The sequence below is a fragment of the Thunnus maccoyii genome, chromosome 4 (assembly GCF_910596095.1).
Source record: "Thunnus maccoyii chromosome 4, fThuMac1.1, whole genome shotgun sequence".
Classification (NCBI taxonomy): Eukaryota; Metazoa; Chordata; class Actinopteri; order Scombriformes; family Scombridae; genus Thunnus; species Thunnus maccoyii.
Genome location: NC_056536.1, coordinates 22,071,608 through 22,094,344, shown reverse-complemented (window position 1 = coordinate 22,094,344; position 22,737 = coordinate 22,071,608). Strand labels below are relative to the sequence as shown.

Sequence of the window (22,737 nt, the reverse complement as noted above, 5' to 3'; positions counted from 1 at the left end):
TATTCACTAACTGGCAGCACTTCTTTTGCAGCTCTTTATCGGATGAAATCTCGTCTATGACATCCATCTCAGTGTTGTTAGAGGCCTCTGCTGGCAAACTGCGTCACCGAGTGGGCACTGCAGGTATTCATCTCTAGTCTGCGTGTTGGGAAGTCTAGCCATGGCACGAATGACCTGGAAACCAAAGTGACTGAACTTTTAAATCACCATGGAGCCGGAGGCCAATTCAACCTCCGAGGCCCACCAAAAACTGAAATATCCATCTGTGCTCAACTCTCAGTGTGAACTGGCCATCAATATGTATGGGGCCATGGGTGATGGAAATGTCAATCTTATGGACTCAGTAGTGAGAGGTGGGAGTGACCCTGCTTCCTCCAGTTATCAGAGGAATGTGCGTCAGAGATTCATCAGGAGAAGTCTGTGGTTCTCGGACACAGACGAGCAGGCCTTTGAAGCACCTGAATGTGATAACAGGAGTAAGATCCGAAACGTAAATCTGCGAACAATAGTCGACGGGACACGGGGGACTAGTAGTAGTGGGATACAGGAGGGTTCCAGCACTGAAAGTCAAGGTGGGCAAAAAGAGAGTGCAACAGAAAGTGCCAGTGCCGACGAGAAGGAGAAAGGTGGAGATGCATTAAATGTTACATGCAACGAGGGTGGCAGAAACGCTATCAAGGCAGCCAGCGAGGAGAACGAGGAGGAGGCAGAGATGAAGGCGGTCTCCACATCTCCGGGAGGGAGGTTTCTCAAATTTGACATCGAGCTGGGGAGAGGGTCCTTCAAGACGGTCTACAAGGGCCTGGATACTGACACCTGGGTGGAGGTTGCATGGTGCGAGTTGCAGGTAAAGTACTGAAATTGTCCATCTTATTTACAATCTCTCAAACACCCAAACGTAGTGTCATTTAAGAATAAACCAAGTATAGTCAGCATCCACATATAGGTTGAAAAAGCATCCACGCTTTTTTTAAATTCCTACACCTGCAGATGGGTGTGGAAGACATTGTCAAACAAAAAAAAAAACAAAACAAAAAAATAGACAGAATTAGTTGTTTTACATATTTCAACAAATAACCTTCATTTTTAATTCCCTACAAGAAATACACATTTTTTCCTCAATCAGTGATTTATATTAATGGAGGAATGCCTGATTCTCACAGGAGGCCCTCTCTCTGTCGGTGTGGGTTCGCACCTCATTACAGTATAATGGTGAAGTCTTCAGGGAGCTGTCAGTCAGCCAGAGTCTCATGAGGAAGTCCGCTAAGTTGCAAATGGGTTACCGCTAAATTTTAAATGGTTTACACACAGGGAAAGTGATTGATAAGCATTTGCCACTGACAAAGAGACGCACCAGCACTGAAATATAATGATCAGCAGTTTTGCAAATGCACAAGGAGAGTGTATCTTGTCTTGCATTACACAGACACAGGAAAATCACCAGCTTAGACTGTGCAAAGGTATTAACTAATTATTTCCGTCCTTTGGAGACTGCAGCAGGGATTATCTCTCTCTCTTTCTCCCTCTCTCTCCCAGGAGGCTTAAGGGGGACTACAGTAAGCATGACTGGTCCCCTCAAAGAAAGAAAACCTCTCCTGTGATTTCTTATTCTTACGCTATTCAGATTAAAACTGTTAAGGGTTTCCCTCCAACAGTTTACATTCAAGCATCCTTCATTTTTGCTGCAGTCATTTGCCCCGGCTGATAATGTAATGACTGTAAGCACAGCTATCGGAGTGGACAGTGCAGGAGATGCTTGTGTGTGCTAGGTCCCAGCAGTGTGTCTGCATGCTATGAGCTGCCTCCCACCCTCTGTGCAACAGGAGGTAGGCAGACAGGAAGCAGCTGAAGTGTGCTGTAGCCTGCTGGGAGCCGTGTGGCTGTCCTGTGGCCTCAATGAATACTATACCTAAGGTACTGAAAACATGCTGCGTCAGTAACCGGAGAGACGTAACAATAATGCATTGCAGACAGCTTGATGCATTGAAAATAACTAAACATGTTTTGTATGACTCTAGCATCACAAGACACCGTGACACATCTCAACACTGGGTAGTTCTTTGAAGATAACATGGCTAGGAATTAGTAAAGATACAGTAAAGATACAGTAAAGCACATGATGACTTCATTTGGATGATGATGTCATGCAGACTTATAGTAGTGGTGAGCAATTCAACATCTCCCTGAACTTGACAGCATGGAGCTGCAATCGGACTCAGCGGATGGTAGGATGTGGAACAGGAAGCAATTTACTGTATTTTATTCATCCCCAGTGACACATATTAAAACTCCCTCTAGTGGACGGTCAATAATTAACATCAATTATTGACATTAATCACAATACAACTGGTCCTTTCTTACTGTCATGTCCTCATCCAGTTGCTCTCACATATTGTAGCTTTGAGCTGGCTATCTTTCATAAAAACTGTTAACGGTTAAACAAAATGCTGACCTGATCAATGTGTTTCATCAGAGTGCTCTCTGGTTCATCAGCTTACCGGGCGGATCAGAACCATTGATTGAGACCTTATTGTGTGTGAGTCAATAAGATCTCATGTGGGACCTTCTGCTGCTGATCAGAACTGCTTGTGATCTCATGTTGATGAATCCTGCCTTTTTATAAATGTCTTTCCAGTGAGTCGCACCATCTGAGAAGTTCAAGCTGGCGTAGGTAGTGTTCTGGAAAAGGCAAAAAAAAAAAAAGCGCCATAATTTGAAAATAAAGCCCTCCCCCTGCAGCTCTCCCCCCTCCGCTCTCTATCCTAAGTCCCTCCCACCAGACGAGCACGGGCATATGCATGTGTTTCATATGCACGCAACACAAGTTTAACAGCTTTCTACTGCACTCACACACACACACACAACTTCCTCTCAAGGCACAACAACCTTTAGTAAACAGTAGACAGGAAATAGGACCGCCACCTCTCGCCTGTTTGAAGTCCGCCACAAAAGTAATGAGTGTCCCATCTCCCTGCTTGAAATCAAGTGATACCACGTCTCTTTCATTGTCTGTCTCCAAGACTAGAGATGCACTGATCTGACTTTTTCAGTCTTGATACCAATATAGGGGCTTTGGGTATCGGCCAATACTGAGTACTGATCCCATACTAGTGTTTCATTAATATTAAATTAATAAGCTGTATGCCTCACTGTGAGGAAAAGACTGGGGTCATTCTTTTACGTGTAAGGCAACATCAGGCTTGACATAAAAACTGCTTTCCTAACTATGTAACACAAAATGTAACAAATAAATATGTAGATATAAATGTACGGAATTGTTATTTATTAAAATAACTGTATGCGATACCAGGTCGGCCCATTGTCACCGATACCCGATCCAGCTATTTGTGTCAGTATCGGACCGATATCCGATATAGTATCGGAGCATCTCTATCCAAAACCTCCTCAGTTACCAGTCCATCAGAGAGCCAGATCCGCACCTCCAAACCGAGTCCCAGAGCGACGAGCAGCACCAGGACGCAGACTTTTCACTTTTGGGAGCCGAGTTCACTTCCACTGAAAGTCTTTTGCTCCGATGTTGTTAAGATTATGCGCTGTTCGGTTTCCCCTGCACTACAAGCAATAGTCTGATGATCGCACATTGCTTTTCATTCTGCTTTCTATTGATATTCCCGTCTTTTTCTTCTCTCCTTCAGAAATTCATGCACTCCCATCACTTCCGATCCGTCGGTATCCCACTGCTCGCCTGGCCTCCAAACTTTGTGTCATGCGCATAGAAGTGGGGGTGGGGGGGATCGATTCTTTGATGCATCGCAATACGTTTGTGGACTTTTCGGCATTGATTTACAATTGTCAAAAATCAATATAACAAAAAACGCTTCTAAAATACATTACCTACCTTAGCTTTAATGACAAGCAGTTCAGTAATAAACTGTCATTAGTGTGGTGCTGAGTTGGGACGAAGTTTTGCAAAACTGCATTTTTGGGCTGCAACGAATGATTATATGCATTATCTGAATAATCTGCCGATTATTTACTCAATTAATTGTTTGATCTATAAAATGTCACAAAATTACGATTTATGACCAACAGTCAAGAACCCAAAAGTATTCGATTTACTGGATAAAAGACCAAGATAAACAAAAGTAAAGGAAATATTTGAAATATTATTTTAGAGGCTGGAAGTCATGAAATTTGGCATTTTTGCTCAAAAAAAATAGTCTGTTGATTCATCGACCAACTGTTTCAGCTCTAGTCATTTTGGATATTGCAATGTAAAATTGAAGCCACTGTAGTAGTAATTTAATGTCAAGTCGTTTGGACAGGGTTTACAGTTGCTTTATTGTGTGATTGTGTAAACTGAACACATCAATCTGAGTAGGTGTACTAAGCTTGTTGAGCAGACTCTTTATCTTAGTACAGTGAATGAGATATTTTATTGCCTTTTTTTTAAAGAGAGAATCAGAGGTTTATAGCTCTGCTGGGATTTATCAGCATGCTTAATGTTATTGTGTGTCATGTCACTTTAAAGACTGGTGGTCTCAGCCAAGAACCCACACTGCCCACAATCATACCATACCTTCTCTGTCACATTTGATAGCATACTACAAGTACAGGTATCAACTGGTTTTAAGATTGAAGCCAAATAGTGAATATTTTAAGCCTGTGTTGTGCATGTGTAGTGTTCAGTGTTGCATGTAGATGATGCCAGCTTTGCCTCGCTCAGTGAACTGTGGTGGGAAAGACAGGGGAGTTTTCTGTGGAAGACAGAGAGACAAAGATATGACGCCGTGGTTTTCCACTGTTTTCCCTTCTTGCAATGGTCACATGGTTTTCTTGCCTAGAAATTTTAATCTGGCCCTGTGTTTATTCTTTCTGTCTGTCTTTCTCCCCCCTCTCTCTCTCTCTCTCTCACTCCTTTGTCCCCTTCCTCCTGTGCCCATCTCCCCCACATCTCAGTTTCTGTGCCAGGCTGCTGGCATAACACAGATGGCCCTGGCTCAGGCAAGGATGTTAATCTGAAAGAAAGATGCCTGTTGTGAGTTTTTCATTGTCAAGAAGAAACACTTCTTGTGTTTCTGTTTGCCTTGTCATTGCTTACTGGAATTTTTTTTAAACTTTGGAAAGTTCCTGTTTCTGCCAATTGTTGCTCTGTGTATAGATATTGATCTTAGCGTTGAATGCTGTGTGCACACTCACACACACACACAGTTTACTTCTGACTTTGTGCAGACTGCACTGTGGTATTTGGCAGTGAGCTTGTTGTGCTGTAGATTAAATCTGGTTCTCAGCTCGTGAATGCAGAGCTGGCAATGATACCAGGGCGGTGATATGAGGCTGCCTGTCTCTAAGTGTTTGCTGTAGATTCAGACATTCTTGAACCAAGCAAACATAGCAAATGTAAGGGTGGGTGATATAGCAAAAATATCATCACTATTTTTTTCAGGCAGTATCATGATAAACAATCTTATCACAGTTCTTTTTCATGTTGGTTTTTAAGACTATTTTGCAAATTACTGAACAGTACTTGAGATTAAAGGTTAAAAAAACTTTATTGTTTATCACATGATAGAAATTTGTCTCAGGTTAGGGGCTCACAAATACCATAAATACATACACCCGTGAAAGGCTCAGATACAGTTACATTAAAACATAAACAATTTCCATGAATAAATAAGAGCAGTTGTGCAAAACTGCATTAAAAAGTAGTGACTTGTTTGTTTGGCCTTGTTTTAAAGTGGATATTGCAGTGGGAAACCAAACTAACAGTACAACCAAACTAATTTCACAGCTGAAAAGCAAACAGTTGATGTTGTGATGAAGTGTTGGTATGTCATTTCGGATAACTAGCAGGATGTGCACCATTTATAAAAAAACAAAAACAAAAAAGGCACCAACACAATACACCTAAGCTGGCATCACACTAGCTTGTGGCATGACAGAAGTTAGTGCTGCCAGTTAGAAGGTGAGCTAACCGCTAAACGGTGGCGTTTACCTGTAGCTCAGCTGTTAGTTCAACATATTCTGCAGCAGGTGAACCTCCAGGACATTGAAACTTATATAGATTTCACAAACATGCTACCAAGCATCAAATCCGTGAGCTAACTGGTGAGCTGGCCATGTGACGAAGCTCAGCATTTACCATTAACAATAAACAGTTTGGGCTCCTGAAGTGAACTGTGCAGATAGCACATGATGTTCTGCTGTGAGCTCGTTTTTAATCAAAATCCTTGTCGCTGGAGGTCGTTTTCTCCAGCAGATTGGAGATATGGTATGAGGTGCTAGCCATGTCTGCGCTGTTACCCGTTAGTCTCCAGCTAGCAGGCTGCGCACTGTCATGGAGCTGAACTGGTACAATATGCACTGTAACATCATACTAACAATCTCTCCATAAAGGCAGGTCGTGGAGACATTTTGATCATTCACGATCTAATATTGTCATATTGCACACCCCTTATCAAATGACACCAAGAGTCACAAGGTCAATGTCTTGGTTCCAGTCACTGGGTTGTGCTGTAGCAGTAGATTAGATTGACCAATGTTATAGGATGGTAATGTGCTTTTGAGCATAACCTCTGGTTGTCTCTTTGGATTAGCATACATAGAGCTAGAAACAATAACCCCTCCTTGACTGCTCATATGGAAAAAGGAAAACAAAGTTGGAGATGCCCAAGTAGGTCATTTGTTACAGCCCATTTGGCATTAAGAGGCCCAGGGATTCAAGGCCAGTCAGACCCAGTGGCTGTAGCTAACAGTGCCTTATCAGTGGCCCCATCTTCAGGCATGCCTGAGCTCCTGTGTCACTCAGCCAACTGAGGACCCTGAGGGGAGAAGAACAAGCCTGTCAAAGCCACAGCAATGTGGCCTGTGGTATGGCCCCAACTTGTTGAGGCTAGTTAATGGAATCGAGATATTATACATCAGAGACAGTCGGTGGCCAACAAACTAACATAGTCAGAAAAATGAAAGATTTCAAAAAGCTTACTTGTCAGTGTCATGCTGTCAGTTTTATATTGTTTGGCAAGATAAGAATTAAGACTAATTTGACAATCTGACCCAAACACAATCTCAGAAGTCCAGGCAAAGAAATGTGTACAGTATTATGCTGCCCACGAAAAGTCACACAGCCTTCTATGAATTTCAAGTTGGGAAAATGTGTCCACATTTTTAAAGAGGTCATATGACCTGTGGCTGTCGCTGTTGTTGCAGCAGCAGCTTCATGTTTCTATAGTGAAAATCTTTCAACAACACTGATACTTAACTTATCCGTACAATGATGCATGCCATTAAGTTATTATCATTATTTGCATTCTTTACAAATGATCAGGGAAGCAGCTGATCTTTGCTTAACTATGTAATAAATAGTGTATATTCTATTAATAATATCATTTTGAACGATAAGCTTGTTACTTAGTAATAAGGCTGTGTCATGGAAATTTGAACCGCGTAATAGTGCAACTAAATCCAAATAATACTTCTGTTTGTGTTTAGGATGAAGAAAATAATGGTGTTAGCAAATGTTTTGAACAGCGACACTCAGTCAGCCTCTGTTATACATCTACAGTCACCAGCCAATCCCAATGCTGTGCTGAACTGACCTTATTAGTACAGCTATGTAAGTAGCTGTTGATGTTTGTCAGACTGCTGTGGAAGCAAGTATACAGTTATCGTCCAACTCTGGCGGTCCTTGATGACTGATTGACTTAATATTGGAAAACACGTCCAATAATCACTTCAATAGAAGTGCAGGGTAATATCAAGCAGCAGATGTCAACCTACACAACACAACACAACACAATCAATTCCGACATAGACAGGAAGTTAAAAGACAAAACAATGGAGTCGGAGACTTCCTTATTGCTGAAGGGTAATGGTTCTGCCGTTTCCGCATCCACCTCTCCCTCCCTGGGGTGGTGCATATAGTAAGAATAACTAGTCAAATCAATGTTTCATATCAAGTTTCAACTGCTCATGCCAATTCCAACTTCATGCAACCAAGTTCTGTCTATCGTCATGTTTAGCGAAGGCCATTGGGAACAGGCACACAGGGGTAAGGGCACACACACCACTTGTAGTTTAAGTGGTTTAAGAATTGGAGTGTTTTCAAGTAGGGGAAAGCTCTCCTCCTCATTTACTACAGCTGAAGAGCCCATAAGCAAGGTTTTGCCTAATTTATTCATAAAAGGAGTTATAAGTGTTTGTAAGAAAATCTCCAGAATTCAGAAACTTGTATAAGTTTAATATGCTTGGCAGAAGGAGCTTTAATATTCAGAGGTGGACAACACTATAGAAAAACCTTAAAATACAATGCATTAGCCCCATATTCAGTTGGTGAAGCTCATAATGCTTGTCAAATGTGCTTGTGGTATTGTGAAGCAAATTCCAGTTATGTATTTTAGTTAGATTTGGTGGCTATGTATGTGTGCCTACTGCTCTTCTTTGACAGTGCATTTTTGTCTGTCTTTGGCATGTGCTTTCACATTTGAGACCTTTCTTCTTGCCACATTGCATTACATTGTTCGCCACTGATGCCCCAGCAATTCCAGCAGTGGATATCTGTGCCACCTTGTTTTGACCTAAAAGCTCTGTATAAAGAACGGGCATGGTCAGACTTTTATTAAGGTTGACACATACAGCTAACAGTTTACATCAGTGGTCAGTGATCAAAATATGAAATTATGCTCACTGTGCCTTCGCATCTGACTGTTATAGTATTGTCTTCACTGATCATACCAGCATTCAGTGAACAACCTCTAGAGATGCACCTTTTTAGCACACATACACTCCTGCAATCAAACCTTGAACTGATGAAGATTAAATCTAAATGACCTTTGACCTCTCGAGTCCCTCCCCAAACAACAGAAAGTGTCACAACAGCTCATTAGGACTAGTAATCCCTTTTGGAATTTAAGAAGGTTATTTGTATGAATGAACCTGAAGCACCTCTGTATCCTGTTAAGGCGTCCTGCTTAGGCTCTGTGGTATAAGGGTTACTTTTAATACACACTCCAGTTGATCTCTACATCACTAATCTATTTATGTAATAACCTCATAAGACTCTGCAATTCATTTTTGTCCTCTGTGGGGGACACGAATCTGAGACCTTTTAGTCAAGCACCATTTATGCAATCTATTTGAGTCGTACTGTACTGTCAAAGGGACATCCTGGGCTTTCTAGTGATGCCACAGTTGTGGGGGTGTGGCTAACAGGGCACATGGACTTTTTTTTTCAAAATGGCGGGCATCCCAGCTTCCACATTTTATGGCAACAAGGGAGGTAAATGATATATATATATATATTGCAAATATTATATTTCATTTGCTAATAATTGTTTCTTCAATATGAGAGTCTTAATTTAATTTTAGTAGGATTTCTGAAATGTTGTGTAATTTTAACCCATTCAAAACACAACTTTTATTCAATATCCTTTATAGTGGACAGCAGGACTTACTAATTCCCGTTTTTAACCAATTTCCATATGTCAGGAAACAAGGCTGAGTGAAAGAAAAAGGATTTTACTCAGAATTGTGGAACAGCTCTAAGTCTGACTCCCCGACTTAGAGCTGTCAGGAGATGAGGTGGAGGAGGGCCAGACAGTAGAGCAGGAAGTTGAAAGCTCAAAGGAGGACATCAAGGAGCCTGAGCAGGGACAAAGTGACGACATAGCACGACAAAGTGTAAGCTAGGGCTCTGAAGTTTATTGGTATTACAGTGTCTAGAAAGGGAAATGAGAGCCTTTTTAGTCGAGGAGATTCTGATTACTTCAAACAGTACATAGATGACCAAGTTTTTGAAAAAATGTCAGAGCATACAAACCAGCAGGAGGTGTTCATCTTTGGAGGCAGCCTTAAAACCACTCCAGAGGAGCTAAAAACCTTCTTTGGCATATCTATGTACATGGCATGTCTCAGATACCCTAGGATCCGGATGTACTGGGCGGTAAAGACGAGGGTCCCAGTTATAGTCAATTCAATGAGTCAGGACAGACCTGTCAAGATTAGGCAGTCCATCAAAGTCACAACTGATCTTGATGTCTCTGATGAGGAGAAAAAGAATGACGCCCTCTGGGAGGTGAGGCCTCTTAAACGGAGTGCAACAAGGCTGCTCCGATCTGCCGAGATCAGGGTAGGCCTGTGTAGATGAGCAGATGATTCCCTTCACAGGCTGGTGTCCTGTATGGCAGTTTGTGCCAGGGAAACCAAATCCCTCAGGACTGAAAGCATTTGTGCTTGCCAGTCCCAGTGGTCTGGTGCTGGATGAGATGGTCAGTGAAAGAGAAGCACCATGTTACTGTGCCTAGACCTGCTGTTGTGGCTGAGTACAACAAAAACGTGGGTGGATTTGTGCGACCGCATAATCAGCTTTTACCCGATGTCTAGCAGCACAAGAAAATGAACCATCTGAACGGTCCTGCATTTCTTTGACCTGGCTGCCACAAACAGGTGGATCAAGCACAGGTCAGACCACTAGGTCCCTGGAAGACCAGAGGAGAGGCTGCATTATTTTGACTTTAAGCTGCTGCTGGCTGAAGAAATGATTTCTCAGGCACAGGGTGGTCGAAGTCAACAGGTTAACAAGGTGGCCAGTGATGATGATGAGATGAGCACTGATGATGAAAAGTACATTCCAAAAATGATGAAGAGGCCTGTTGAACCACAGCCCAATGACGATGTCAAAAAATATCAGGTGCTCCATTTGCCAAAAATGGTGGAGGCAGTACATGTATCACGGTGCAGGAGAGAAGGATGCAAATGGAAAACATTTGTCAGGGGTATTAAATGTAACATGTTTTCGTGAGCTTCAAAGACAAAAAACTGCCTCCTGTTGTACCATGCATAATCTGTTGTTAGTGTCGTGTGTGTCGTGACCTAACAACCCGGCTTTAGTTGACTATCAAGTGTGCAGAATGCAGTTAAATCAAAAAGATATCAAATAATACCATTTTACTTTCTTTTTTTTTGCTTTAACATGTTTCTTTCAACCACATCACTTAAATTATATAAAAACATTCTAAATATCAAAAACTTTTTTTCTTCTGGGTCTTGAGTGGAAAAAGAAATGGCTACACTGTGGCACTCGTGTCTTAAGTCTAACCTTAAACTGTAATTAACATTCAATTCATGCTTAAGGACTGTTGGATTATTGAATAATTGAATCACACATCCATCTCAGGGTTTTCAATGTGTACAGTATATGCGCTTTTAATGAGGTTAAGGTGTGACCTACTGAACCTTAACTTACTGTTTTTATAGAAAATACATTGAAATATTAAATTTATGCACAAGGCTCTATCTAGCTCACACATGCTGTCACTATGTTGCAAGGAATGTACACTTAAAATACCTGAAAATTATTAATACTGAGTAACCTTCTGTTAAATCATAACTTCATGGAGCTTAATGATCATCAGAGAGTTGCTGATTCAAACCTGTAGTTATTTTTAGAGGTTTAAATTTCTGGTGGTGTTGCTGTGAGCTGACTAAAATGTGTTTATGACATTGTGATCTGTTGAATTGATCTGTTTATCCGGCTGTCTTCAGGCGGTTATACAACTCATATATGCACAGCCTAAATATGTCTACCAAAAAAGAATCAGATGGCCATGTTTTGAAATTTGACTGAGAAAATAAGGCATGCAGGGACAGATAGTGTAGATGTTATCTTTTTGTTAGAAAACATGTTGGAAGTTACAAAACCAGTTGGTCTGTAACACTAGTATCCTGAATCTCCCCTCCATCTCTGATTCCTTCCCACTGCAGTAGTCGTTCTGCAGTCTGTCTGCTGTCAAATCTGACAAATTTACGGTGCTGTTTAGCCAGCATATCATGCTGCCACACTTGCGTAGCTACCACAACCCTAGAGTAGTAGTTGCACTTAAAATTGACAGTGATGAATTTAACACAATGTTCTTGAAATTGGTTTTATTATTGATGACCTGGTCAGATTTTTTGAAAAGGCGCCGTGGAATATAGGAAAAAACCCTTGCTTGTATTTTGCCTGTGTGGTGTTTAGTCTGGGTCAGAGTATTATGCTGCATCAAGGCTGTCTCACTGGCTCTGTGCCCCCACACTGCAGCGGCTGATAAAATGCTCAAAGGAGGGGTTGGCCTGGCCGCCCAGTTCAGCTCAGGACATCTCTACCCAGCACACCGCTGTTTTCTGCCTCGTCTCAGCTCCAGCCCTCATCATCAGTGATCTGGGAATAGGGGCACATGTGCGAGACTGCCCACCCTCTCTACTCTCACTTTCTGGCTTGTACCAGTCCATGCTGGCTTCATTAGGCCTTAGTCATTTACATGGGCATCAAGCACATTTGTGAATATTTGTCTCAAGTTCAGAACAGATGGGTGAAATTGCCACCCTGGGTATCATAGCACCACAGCTATTCATAGCTAACTGTATTAGCTATTCTACAGTTTTTACAATGGGTCTGAGTATCTTGTGTGTTACCATTAAGCATGGATGTTTGGTGTGTGTGTGAGAGAGAGAGTGTGTGTGTGTGTGTGTGTGAAAAGGATGTCATCACCAGCTGTCGTGCCTCAGGTTCTGCTGAATACGCAGGTTAATGCCGCTTCTTCACTATGAAGCCTCTGTGATTAGAAATTAAAAAGCTTAGAAGAACAGGGCCTATTTTGATCTTGCTGCTGACTGTAGAATCACAATAAAGAGTAAGTAATGTCAGCAAATAATAATATTCAGTAATAATAGTCAATTGACTCTTATTCATTAACATATAGTTTCAGCACTTCTGAAGATGAGTATCCGGAGGTCCAGTGTTAATTAGGGCGCTTTGGGTCTGTTCTCCGGCCCCTGCATCACTAGAGAGGCATCTTGTCTGCGAATCAGTAGACTGTAGACAGTATATGATGGTCTAGACAATTATCACACTCATTTGTGGCAATATGTAATTTTCTTTTGAAGTGGTGCCTCTGCTTTTTTGCCTGGAGGTTAATGTTTTGTTTCATGAATTTATTAATTTTCATGTCAGCGGGTGTGGCTTATCTTTGCTGTATTTCTTCATTCATCATTAGAACACCTCAGGACCTCCCTCAATGTCTGTTTCACCATGTCTCATGTTTTAGGAGATTAGAGCCCAGCCAATACTCCGGCTTTTCATCAGCTTTGATGAGCAGTCTGTCGACAGAAAATGAATTGCCAACTATTATAATAATTGACTAATCATTTTTTAAGCAACACTCTGTGGTTCCAGCTTCTCCAATGTGAGGATTTGCTACTTGTCTTTGTATTATGTTTATAAAAATTTAATGTCTTTGGGTTCTAGGAAATTATAATGAGCATTTTCTCCTAAATTCTTGATTGATTAATCAAAGAAATGATGAACAGATTATTCAATAATGAAAGAAAATCACAAGTTGCAGCCCAAATCACAGAAGTAGCGAGATCAGTACATAAATTAGCATTTATGCAAAAAAAAAAATTTTTTTTGTACAGTATTGTGCAGATGTTTTAGGCACTAAAAGTAAAGTGAGGATGCTTTAAAAATAATACCATAAATCATGTTTATTTATCAATTAACCTCATACAAACCGCAGTAAACAGAAAAAACCCTAAATCAAAATATTTGGTGTTAACACTTGATACCACACAAGTATCTTGGAGAACTTGCCAAAGTTTTTTGTGGATTTTGGCTGTCTCAGTTACTTCAGTCTCTTCAATTCTCAGGGCTCTGTGGGGGCCATTAAGTCTGGGGTCATTGTGATGCTGCAGACTCAATTGAGACTGTTTAGACGTCTCCCTGATGGTATTTCATAATGGAATCTAAACATCTAAAGGCCATGATTCCTCTTGATTTAGTTTTAAAGCCTTTTTAAGTCCTTTTCTTTAAAGTTATCTTTAAAAAAAATCCCAGGATTTAAATTTTTGTCCTTATCTGATTTTTAAAACTCAAACACTGACATCAGTGGCCTCCAGAAACTCGAGGAACACTCGGGTTCTAAACAAAGATGTGATCAATACGAACGTCACCCAGCAGTTGTCATGCTCATTGCATAAGCAGCATTAGTCTTACGAGGAGGCAAGTATGTAATCAGAATTTCTTGTTTCTTTGTGTCAAAGAATTTGTTTGTCAGCCTACGCATTTAGTCTGTGACAGGAAAGAGGTTTAGAGGAGGTTTGTATGCCCTAATCCACATTGGCTAACTCCTGGTCACAATCAGTCAGACACACTTATATACTTGTAAACCCATGTAACAAACATAAGTGCCTTTCAGTGTGGTTCACTCAAAGTTCTTCAGAACAGCGGTGACACAATGCTTTCTTTTTGTCCTGTTTTTTTTTTTTTTTTCTGATTACTGATGGTGCTGACGGCATGATGATGTCTCTCATACACCTCTTCCTCATAGCTTCTCCTTATCTCTTTCCATCATTTTTCTTAGCTCACACCCTTACACACCCAGACAGCAGAGTAGTCATTTGGTCACAGGCTGATTTAAATAGTAATGGCTTGTCATAGCGAATGGTGTTCCTGTCTTTCAAGCTCCTCCTTGACAAGGCTGGGCGACACATACACATTTTTGCTCTCCCCTTAGCGTTGCAGCAATATCACCAGCTCCTCCTTGTTTAAAATATTTTACCATGCTACTCTTGAGTGCCAGTGCGCCAATTAGCAGAGCTTGGGTGTAAAGTGGCCTCATGGCAGGGCTGTAACACTGAAATAGAGATAACAGAGTGACCAGCAGCTGCTGGCCAAATCCTCCTGCAGCCATGACTGATGGGACACAATTCAGCAGTGGGCAGTCTGCTGGCTCGTGGCTCTCCCTGCACCAGCTTTTGTTACAGCAGCAGAGGCACTGCAATAATCATCTGCTATTGTGGATGGGTGCAGAAGGTGGCCAAGTAATTTAACATACCTCCTTCAACCTGGCAACCAGAGTTCATGTCCCATGGTTCCAAGCATCCTCATTGTTGAAATGTCTAAAGAAGCTGTGAATAAGACACAGATATATGGTTGGTGTTCTGTAGCACTCTTAAGTAAAGAGAAAAGTCCTGAATTGACCAAAGTATGATGGCATTGTTAATTTGACTGAATCTAAGCTATTCATTGCAGTGTTAAAAAGCTTTACTATGTCCTGATTGCCCTGTGGTTTCAGCATGGCCACTGTGTATGTGTGTGAATGAGACATATCTTGGCAGGTTGAGCATTTTGTACAGTTTATCTTTAAATGTATTTGATTTCAACAGAGTCCATTTTTAGTTTGTTTTAATAGTACATCCTGATTTGAAATACTTTCTGTCTAAATCTCCTTAGCCAGTTGTGACACACATTGAGTATGTTGGGTTTAGCTATCTAGATTTTATACTGTAGTAGAGGTTGTTGACAAGTTCTTTGAATACAAATCCTTGTCACACTATTGTTGCTAATCCTAAAAGATGCTAATCTGCCCCTTGTTAACCAAGGATCACGACGAGGCCAAGTTAACAGAGGAAAGAGGAAATTGTAATTAGGAACACAAAGCTATGGAGAAAGACCACTTTGAGTGTGTAATTTAGCTGCCATAATTAGAACTATTGCTGAAACCTGTTACTCTCCTAATGAATCTGCTCCCCTCACTGAGGATCTCACTGATGTTAGAGATTTGAATATTAGGCAAAAACCTGCAAACTTTTCTGGTCTCATCAGGCATACTGTGAGAATAAGGAGCACCTCTAGATAAGACAGACTGGATGGTGTCTGTCCTCCACATTCTTTGTAGCTTTTTCTTGGTAATTTTTTCGACCCTTTCAGGCCAGTGTCCAAAAACATTATGTTCCTAAGATTTCTCACCAGGGAATAAAGCCTGTTATCTTTGCCTCTGTGCTTTCCTACTGGCCTTTTTTCTTTTTATGGACCCAGCAACACTGTTGTGTGCAAACATTAAGCCAAGAGTAAGAGACTGTTATTTCTGTAATTTAGGGGACTTTTGATTTAGTCATTTAGTGGTTTTATACCACAGACATTCCACTGTGTGTGTGTGAGAGAGAGAGAGAGAATGAAAGATGGGAGTTAATGTTAATAATACAGTTCCCATGAGTTTTCAGCTTTTTTGTGTGTGTTTTCTCTGCGTGAGAACACTATTAGCTTCTATCACTCGTGTGTGTGTGTGTGTGTGTGTGTGTCTGTCAGCTTGTTTGGGATATATCTCTTAGATTGATGCTCCAGAGAGGTGGCCTGCCTCAGCACTCTTCAGCCCCACAACTCCCCTCCTTCTAGGGGAAGTCTGATTCTATTAGTGGATAATCAATAGTAGACGCTCGTCCTGCTGTAACCCCTCAATTCATGTGGTCTACGTTTTTTGATCAGGTAAAAAGTGCATTTACTGCAGGGAAAAAAATGGCTGCATCCTTCTGATGTCAGTTGTGCTGCACTGTGTGTGTGTACATTAACTGTATATAACTGTATATTAATACAGTGAAGTTTGAACAACTGGTGGTTCGGACCAATCGGTGTCCTTTGAGGATGATCGCGTGATCTTGCAATCTTGCAATCTCGCAAATCCAGCTGCCTCACAAGGCAAGATGGTTGATAGACGGTGATAGACAAATGGTTCATCCAATCACCTGCCAAGTATTTTTTGAAAGTGCCTACACTTTTCCAAACACTTTCCAAGGACGACTTATCAGATGGTTCTATGTAACAAACCATCTGATGCGTCAGGTTAGCTTCTTTTTTATGGCAGAAATTCCAATTCAATGGTAGCCTAAATCATTTGACATGCTTGCAGTTGTCTCTACAGTTAGCCTAGTACTTGTGTGTATTGAGGTGCAGGATCTTCCAGAACCAATTTCACATGAAGGATGCTCATTGTTCGACAGATTTATGTTGCATTATGTGTGTTCTCTCAACCTTCTATGTGAGTATGATAGGCTGATAATAAGCTTGATTAGAGATGCTGAGTGCACTACACAGGCTAGCTTCTGGGGTTGTTTTTTCTTTATCCAGTATGTTGCACTTAAAAGCTCAAAATGTGTTGTTTAAAAAGTACCCAGATAAATGTGGGTACTTAAAAGCAGACTTGGCAAGGAAGTGTACTGATTAAAAAAATATCCATTTTGCTGGCACAGTAAGGCACCTGGAGTGATAACATCTACACGTGCATACTGTACACTCTGCAGCATAGGGGGCCTCAATGTAATTCAATCTCCAAACTAAGGCAATATTTGTTCCATGCTCTCCCCATAGTTGTATTACACATTGCTGATTATTTAAGTAGTTTACAGGGGAACAGCCAGAGCCTTTTATGTAAAACCAATTTGCTCCTCTAACTGGCAACTGCAATTCTTACTGCTATGTTGTGTATATACCACTAGATTCTCAGGTAAAGTAGCAGAGCTGATAGACATCTCTCCACTATAAGGGTGCCTTCTTCTTAAATGGACAGTATGCAGTTAAGATGGCATGTGACATTAGGCCAGCAACTTGATTTGAACACATAGTTTTGCCATTACATGGTATAGTGTCCTGCACAGTTCCCATGACTAATACTTTAATCTATTACCTGGTCCCTCCAGCACCCTGAGGCCCACTGTTTTGGTGTCTTATTCTGATATGTCTTTTTTGCTGTATGAGCTCACCGGGGCTGTGGAACTAATAGAGTTCAGCACACAGATTTAGTGGGTGGCAGCCGAGTGGAGCACAGCTTTATAGATTGCTTCCTGCTAATGTCACAATCTATTTTTCTGTCCCTGCTGCCCGGTATGGTTTTCTCTGTGTGTGTGTGTTTAACCTCGCCCCACAATCTGCTGTGACCAGCTGAGCCTTTTCTTAAGCCAAGTATACCCCACAGACTTGATAAGATTCTTATATATGCACACAAAACACTAGATGATCTGTTTGCAGCACCGTTTGGATTCATAATGTAATATAATGATGAGTCACACTCGTTAAAAGCTCACATCCCTCACAGTAACTAGAATCTTGTATATTGATGCTGCTGTGATATCCTTTGTCTTGGGGGTGGGTATTTGTGTGTCTTGGGAAGTGACATTCTTCTAGTGCCTCAGTGTGTATATGTATCTGTCTGTGTATCTCGCCATGCAGTGCACAACACCTCTGAGCCTACATGTGGCTTCTGAATTATGCAGAAGCCCCAGTGTCTGCTGAGGGAAAAACTGAAGTGGGAGAACAAATGGAGGTGTGTGTGTGTGTGTGTGGGGAAGTGTGATTGGGATTTGGGGAACACTGGTGGTGGTGGTAGTGATGGTGTTAGGGGCGGGATTCCTGAAAAGATAAGAGCAGAGATGATAAGAGGAGGAGGTAGGAAGAAAGAAAAAGAAGTAATATGGGGAGAAGAAGGGAGTGTCGCCTAAAGGGAGGAAAAGCTGCAGTGCACAAGGGTTAAAATTTGCCTTAGGCTCCCTACCCTCTCTCTGTCTGTCTTTTTTAGACCCTTGGCTCAGGTAAAATTCAGTCCACGTGCTGCTCCTGTGCAGCAAAGAGCACTTGGGGATAACCCAGCCCAACTTGGGCGGCCCCAGCCCCTGCCTTCCATTGCTCAGCTCGCCTCAGTAGAAAGGGTTCTCTGCAGAACTGAATTATTCATGGGCTTCAGAAGAGTGCAGTGTGCAATCCCCACCCCCCACACACTTGCACACAAAACCTGATATGCCACATTCACACACACACACACACACACTCACACCCACCATGCTTTATCATCTTATCAGTCCACTCTTCAACATATTGCATCACCGCACATCTTGCTTCCCTGTTCAGTTTTTAGGCTATTTAGTTTGATTTTTGTATTTGCTGTTTCATCTCCCGGGGAGTCCACTGTGGTTGAATAATTAAATAGATTACATCTCGCTAGGTTGTGTTCATCACATTCCACCATCAGTGTCGTCCGTCGCTGCGAGGGGTGGGGTTGTGCTTCTAGCCCATGCTCAGTGCTGAGTTCACATGTGTGTTTGTTATGTAAGTCTTTGCTGTTGTAGTCAGGAAATAAAGGGAAATCGCAGTAAAGCTACCCTTGGCTCCACCTAGAGAAATTTCTCCTCACAGTGGGGTCAGCACTACAGTGAATTGGAGAGGGATGGGATTGAGAGGGAGCAGTTACCGATGATGCGTTTCTGTGTGTGCGGGGGATGTTTGGTGATGGAGAAGGGAGTGGTTGGTGTGAGGGGTGCAGAGAGGGAGACGGATTGCAGATATGGGGGGAGGGTGGGGAAAGAGTAAAAGGTAGAGGATGAGAGAGCGAGCAAGCAAGTGAAGGAAATGGAGAAAGATGGAAGAGATGACATGTAGCCTTTAGCTGCAGTGTGTGGTGGGTGTGACCACGTTGATATCTGGGTTCATTCTCGACCTGGAGTCACTGTGGTTGGTCACCCTTCTATGTCTCTTTACATAGACTCAGTGTTTCTGTATATATTAAAACAAACACATGAGAGGTCACTGATATTACACTTTAAATATACTTAAAATATCACACTCATGCATGATGAATCTTTTTTGCTGTTTGAGAAAGCCACTGATCTGTAGTGTTCTCACACACAAACTGCAGACTCTCAGCTGTGATATACAGTACATATGGTCCAATTAGAGACTGGTATATGGCTCAGAGACTGACACTAACCTCTTTCTCACTCAGTCTCCCTTTCCAACTTGCTAAAACATACTGGATGTATGAATTTGAAATGTGCAGGGTAGTGCCTTCAAGGAGAAGGCCTCTTCCATCTGGTAGTTCTTGTGAAGCAAATATGTGATGTTATCTATAATTAGAGCTGTGTATTTACTATTTCTTTCTCCTCTGCATCTGTGCTCTTTCATCTAGGATCGTAAGCTGTCAAAAGTGGAACGTCAGCGCTTTAAGGAGGAGGCAGAGATGTTGAAGGGTCTCCAACATCCCAACATTGTCCGTTTCTATGACTTTTGGGAGTCACCCCTTAAAGGGAAGAAGTGCATTGTTTTAGTAACAGAGCTCATGACATCAGGAACGCTAAAAACGTGAGTACTGTAAATAGCAGATATTGTACGGACAACTCCCCTGACAAATAAGTGGAAAGAAAACACATTCAGATAACAATTTGTACCATAGATAGATTTTTTACCATGGTTAAAGTGAATTTACTGCTTAACTTGTGTCTACAGTGTGTCAGGGAAATGCCAGCCTTTCTATGTCTGTAAGGTAATGTGTTTCCCTCTCCTTCCTACAGCTATCTGAAGCGATTCAAGGTAATGAAGCCCAAGGTGCTAAGGAGCTGGTGCAGACAGATCCTGAAAGGCCTTCACTTTCTCCACACCAGGACCCCTCCTATAATCCATAGGGACCTCAAATGTGATAACATCTTTATCACTGGACCTACGGGGTCAGTCAAGATTGGGGATTTAGGACTGGCAACACTCAAGGCGGCTTCCTTTGCTAAGAGCGTCATAGGTAGGAGACTTAAAAATATAGCTTGACAGGTTTATGGTTCTTTTAGTCAAGAAGTAAATGATCTATCCTTTGGACTCTCTCTCACTCTCTCTCTCCTCAGGTACCCCAGAGTTCATGGCTCCAGAGATGTATGAAGAGCACTATGATGAGGCAGTGGATGTCTATGCGTTTGGCATGTGTATGCTAGAGATGGCCACCTCAGAGTACCCATACTCCGAGTGTCAGAATGCTGCTCAGATTTACCGCAAAGTCACAAGTGTGAGTCCAGCTTCTGTACAATTTTCCAGTTTGTTCCAGAAATGGGATAGTTAGGGAAAATACAGAACTTACTGCGAATTTCAAATAGATTAATTCAGGAGCCCAAAATGACAGATTGGGTCATTTCTATTTTTATTATGTTGAATCACGATTGATGTAATTAATTGATGTAATGGAATATGTACCATCTCTAAACATTCTCTAGGATAAGCAAACGATAATAACCTTGTCATAACATTGTTCTATTATTGTACAGACAAAAAGGGACAGGCACTAATTATGCATTAGCTGTCACATTTATAAATTATTTAAACAAATGAATAAACAGAGGTATTTATGTATCAATAACAAAACTTCTGCAGATATCCTCTTCATTCTCCTAGCAGTACGGTGTTACTCAGCAAAAAAGCTTCTTTGTGCTACAGTCTTCTTGTATGTATTTTGTAATTATTCGAGGTCATGCTTAGTGAACCTGTAAAATGGGGCATAATAAGGTCAAGGATGGTTTTAAGTTGCTTCACCACATATGGGTCCAGGGAGTTTTTAATTGCAGCTTTTTAGAGCCCAAAATCCGCTCTCTTGTTTTCAGCCCGATAGATCCTCAGCCTTGAATTTCTTGGGTGAAGAATCCAGTGAGCCATATGGAGCCACAGAGGGAGTCCAAATCTCCTTTGTTTTTTAGATAAAGCCTAAAGGCTGTATTCCATTCCATTTCAAAGGGTGTCTCTCTGCTAACAAAGCTTACTGCAAACTGTTTTTAGATTCTGAGGTTTCTGAAGTCATGATAGACTTCCTGATTTGATGAAGAGTATTGATTTTCCACTCTTGAGACTTGGCAGGGTTGGAATCTGAGGGATGACTCTTTCACCTGCTGTTAAAGAAGAGAAGGCCTCTACGCCCATATTAATGGTTGGGCAGCATCGGTGCAGCTGTCTCTAGATACTGTTCTCTGCATTGTTACCATATGCATATCAGAGTGCCTGCAGGGACTACTGCAGGATATTAATAGGAAATTGATCAAAGAGAAACCTTGATAGCTTTATACTACTCCCTGAGTACATTCAGCATGCAACTGCATAATTGGTAGGAATTTTAGTCCAGAGGATGCATATAGTTTATCTCTTAGATAGAGAGTGTCTCCATTTATATATTTAATTTAATTTAATGATCTCACAAGTGCTGCACCACGGAGAGAATAACTAGGCAAAATAGGTACCTTTTTTAAAAAATAGACTTAGTAAAGAAGGTCAGACTGCTGAGTGAAGAAAATGTAATATTACCAACACTTCCACCATTTTAGAAGAGATATTGCAACCAAAATCTATTGAGTATCAAATATTCACTTTTCACAGTGGAACAGTACACTTATCCATGTGCATGGGATATTCTGAACAGTCAAAATATAATGGGAATTTACTACACCAGCTGTACTGTAATTGTAGTTTACAAACAAACTACTTCAGGAACCAGGGCAATCTCAGACCGCTGCTTCTCCTGATCAGTGGAAAAGCAGGAAACAGGTGCTCCAACGTGAGCAAATCAACACACCCACCTACCAACAAGCTCACAAAGGTCATACTGTATCTGGCAATTGAGATAGAGACTGTGTGTTAAGCTATACTTTGGTGAAACTATGAATTTGGAACATACTGAGCACACAGATGTAAGGAAGTTGATTATGTTGCAGGGGTGGTTTGAGAGGTTTCTATTGATGTTTTTATACTTTTTTCACTCCATGAAAACTAATCGTTATTTGAATCCATTGCGTTCAACATGGATTCAAACTGACTAGAGCTGCCATGCTCTAGTCGACAAAGCCTACGGGGTGTGAGTTTGTGATACTCAAAAGATAAGATCTGGGGTGGAGTATTACTTAAACTGATGTTTCATAAACATTTCTGCACCCTCTTTCCTTTGTTTTTCCTTCGTCATTATTTTTCATCAACACAGCATCCTCTCATGGCGTGTCCTCAGCATTTTGTTTATGTTTCCTTTTCCTCAGGGAGTGAAGCCGGCCAGCTACAACAAGGTCATGGATCCTGAAATCAAGGAGATTATTGGAGAGTGTATCTGCCAAAAGAAAGAGGAGCGGTGAGTGACTGTCCCCATCAATGTCCAGTGTCCAGCCAATAGGGCCTGCAAGGTGCCC

At 41.5% G+C, this 22,737-nt stretch overlaps 1 protein-coding gene across 7 annotated transcripts in view; it reads left to right on the top strand.

Moving 5' to 3' along the window:
• LOC121895622 (serine/threonine-protein kinase WNK2-like) overlaps positions 1-22,737 on the top strand; it is a 48,312-nt gene that overhangs the window by 872 nt on the left and 24,703 nt on the right. For all 7 annotated transcript variants that reach the window (XM_042408964.1, XM_042408965.1, XM_042408963.1 and 4 more), the window contains exons 2-6: positions 32-847; positions 19,728-19,900; positions 20,110-20,330; positions 20,431-20,588; positions 22,591-22,679. In XM_042408964.1, coding sequence (XP_042264898.1) covers positions 209-847; positions 19,728-19,900; positions 20,110-20,330; positions 20,431-20,588; positions 22,591-22,679 — 1,280 coding nt within the window. In that variant the 5' untranslated portion in view covers positions 32-208. The remainder of the gene's footprint in view (positions 1-31; positions 848-19,727; positions 19,901-20,109; positions 20,331-20,430; positions 20,589-22,590; positions 22,680-22,737) is intronic.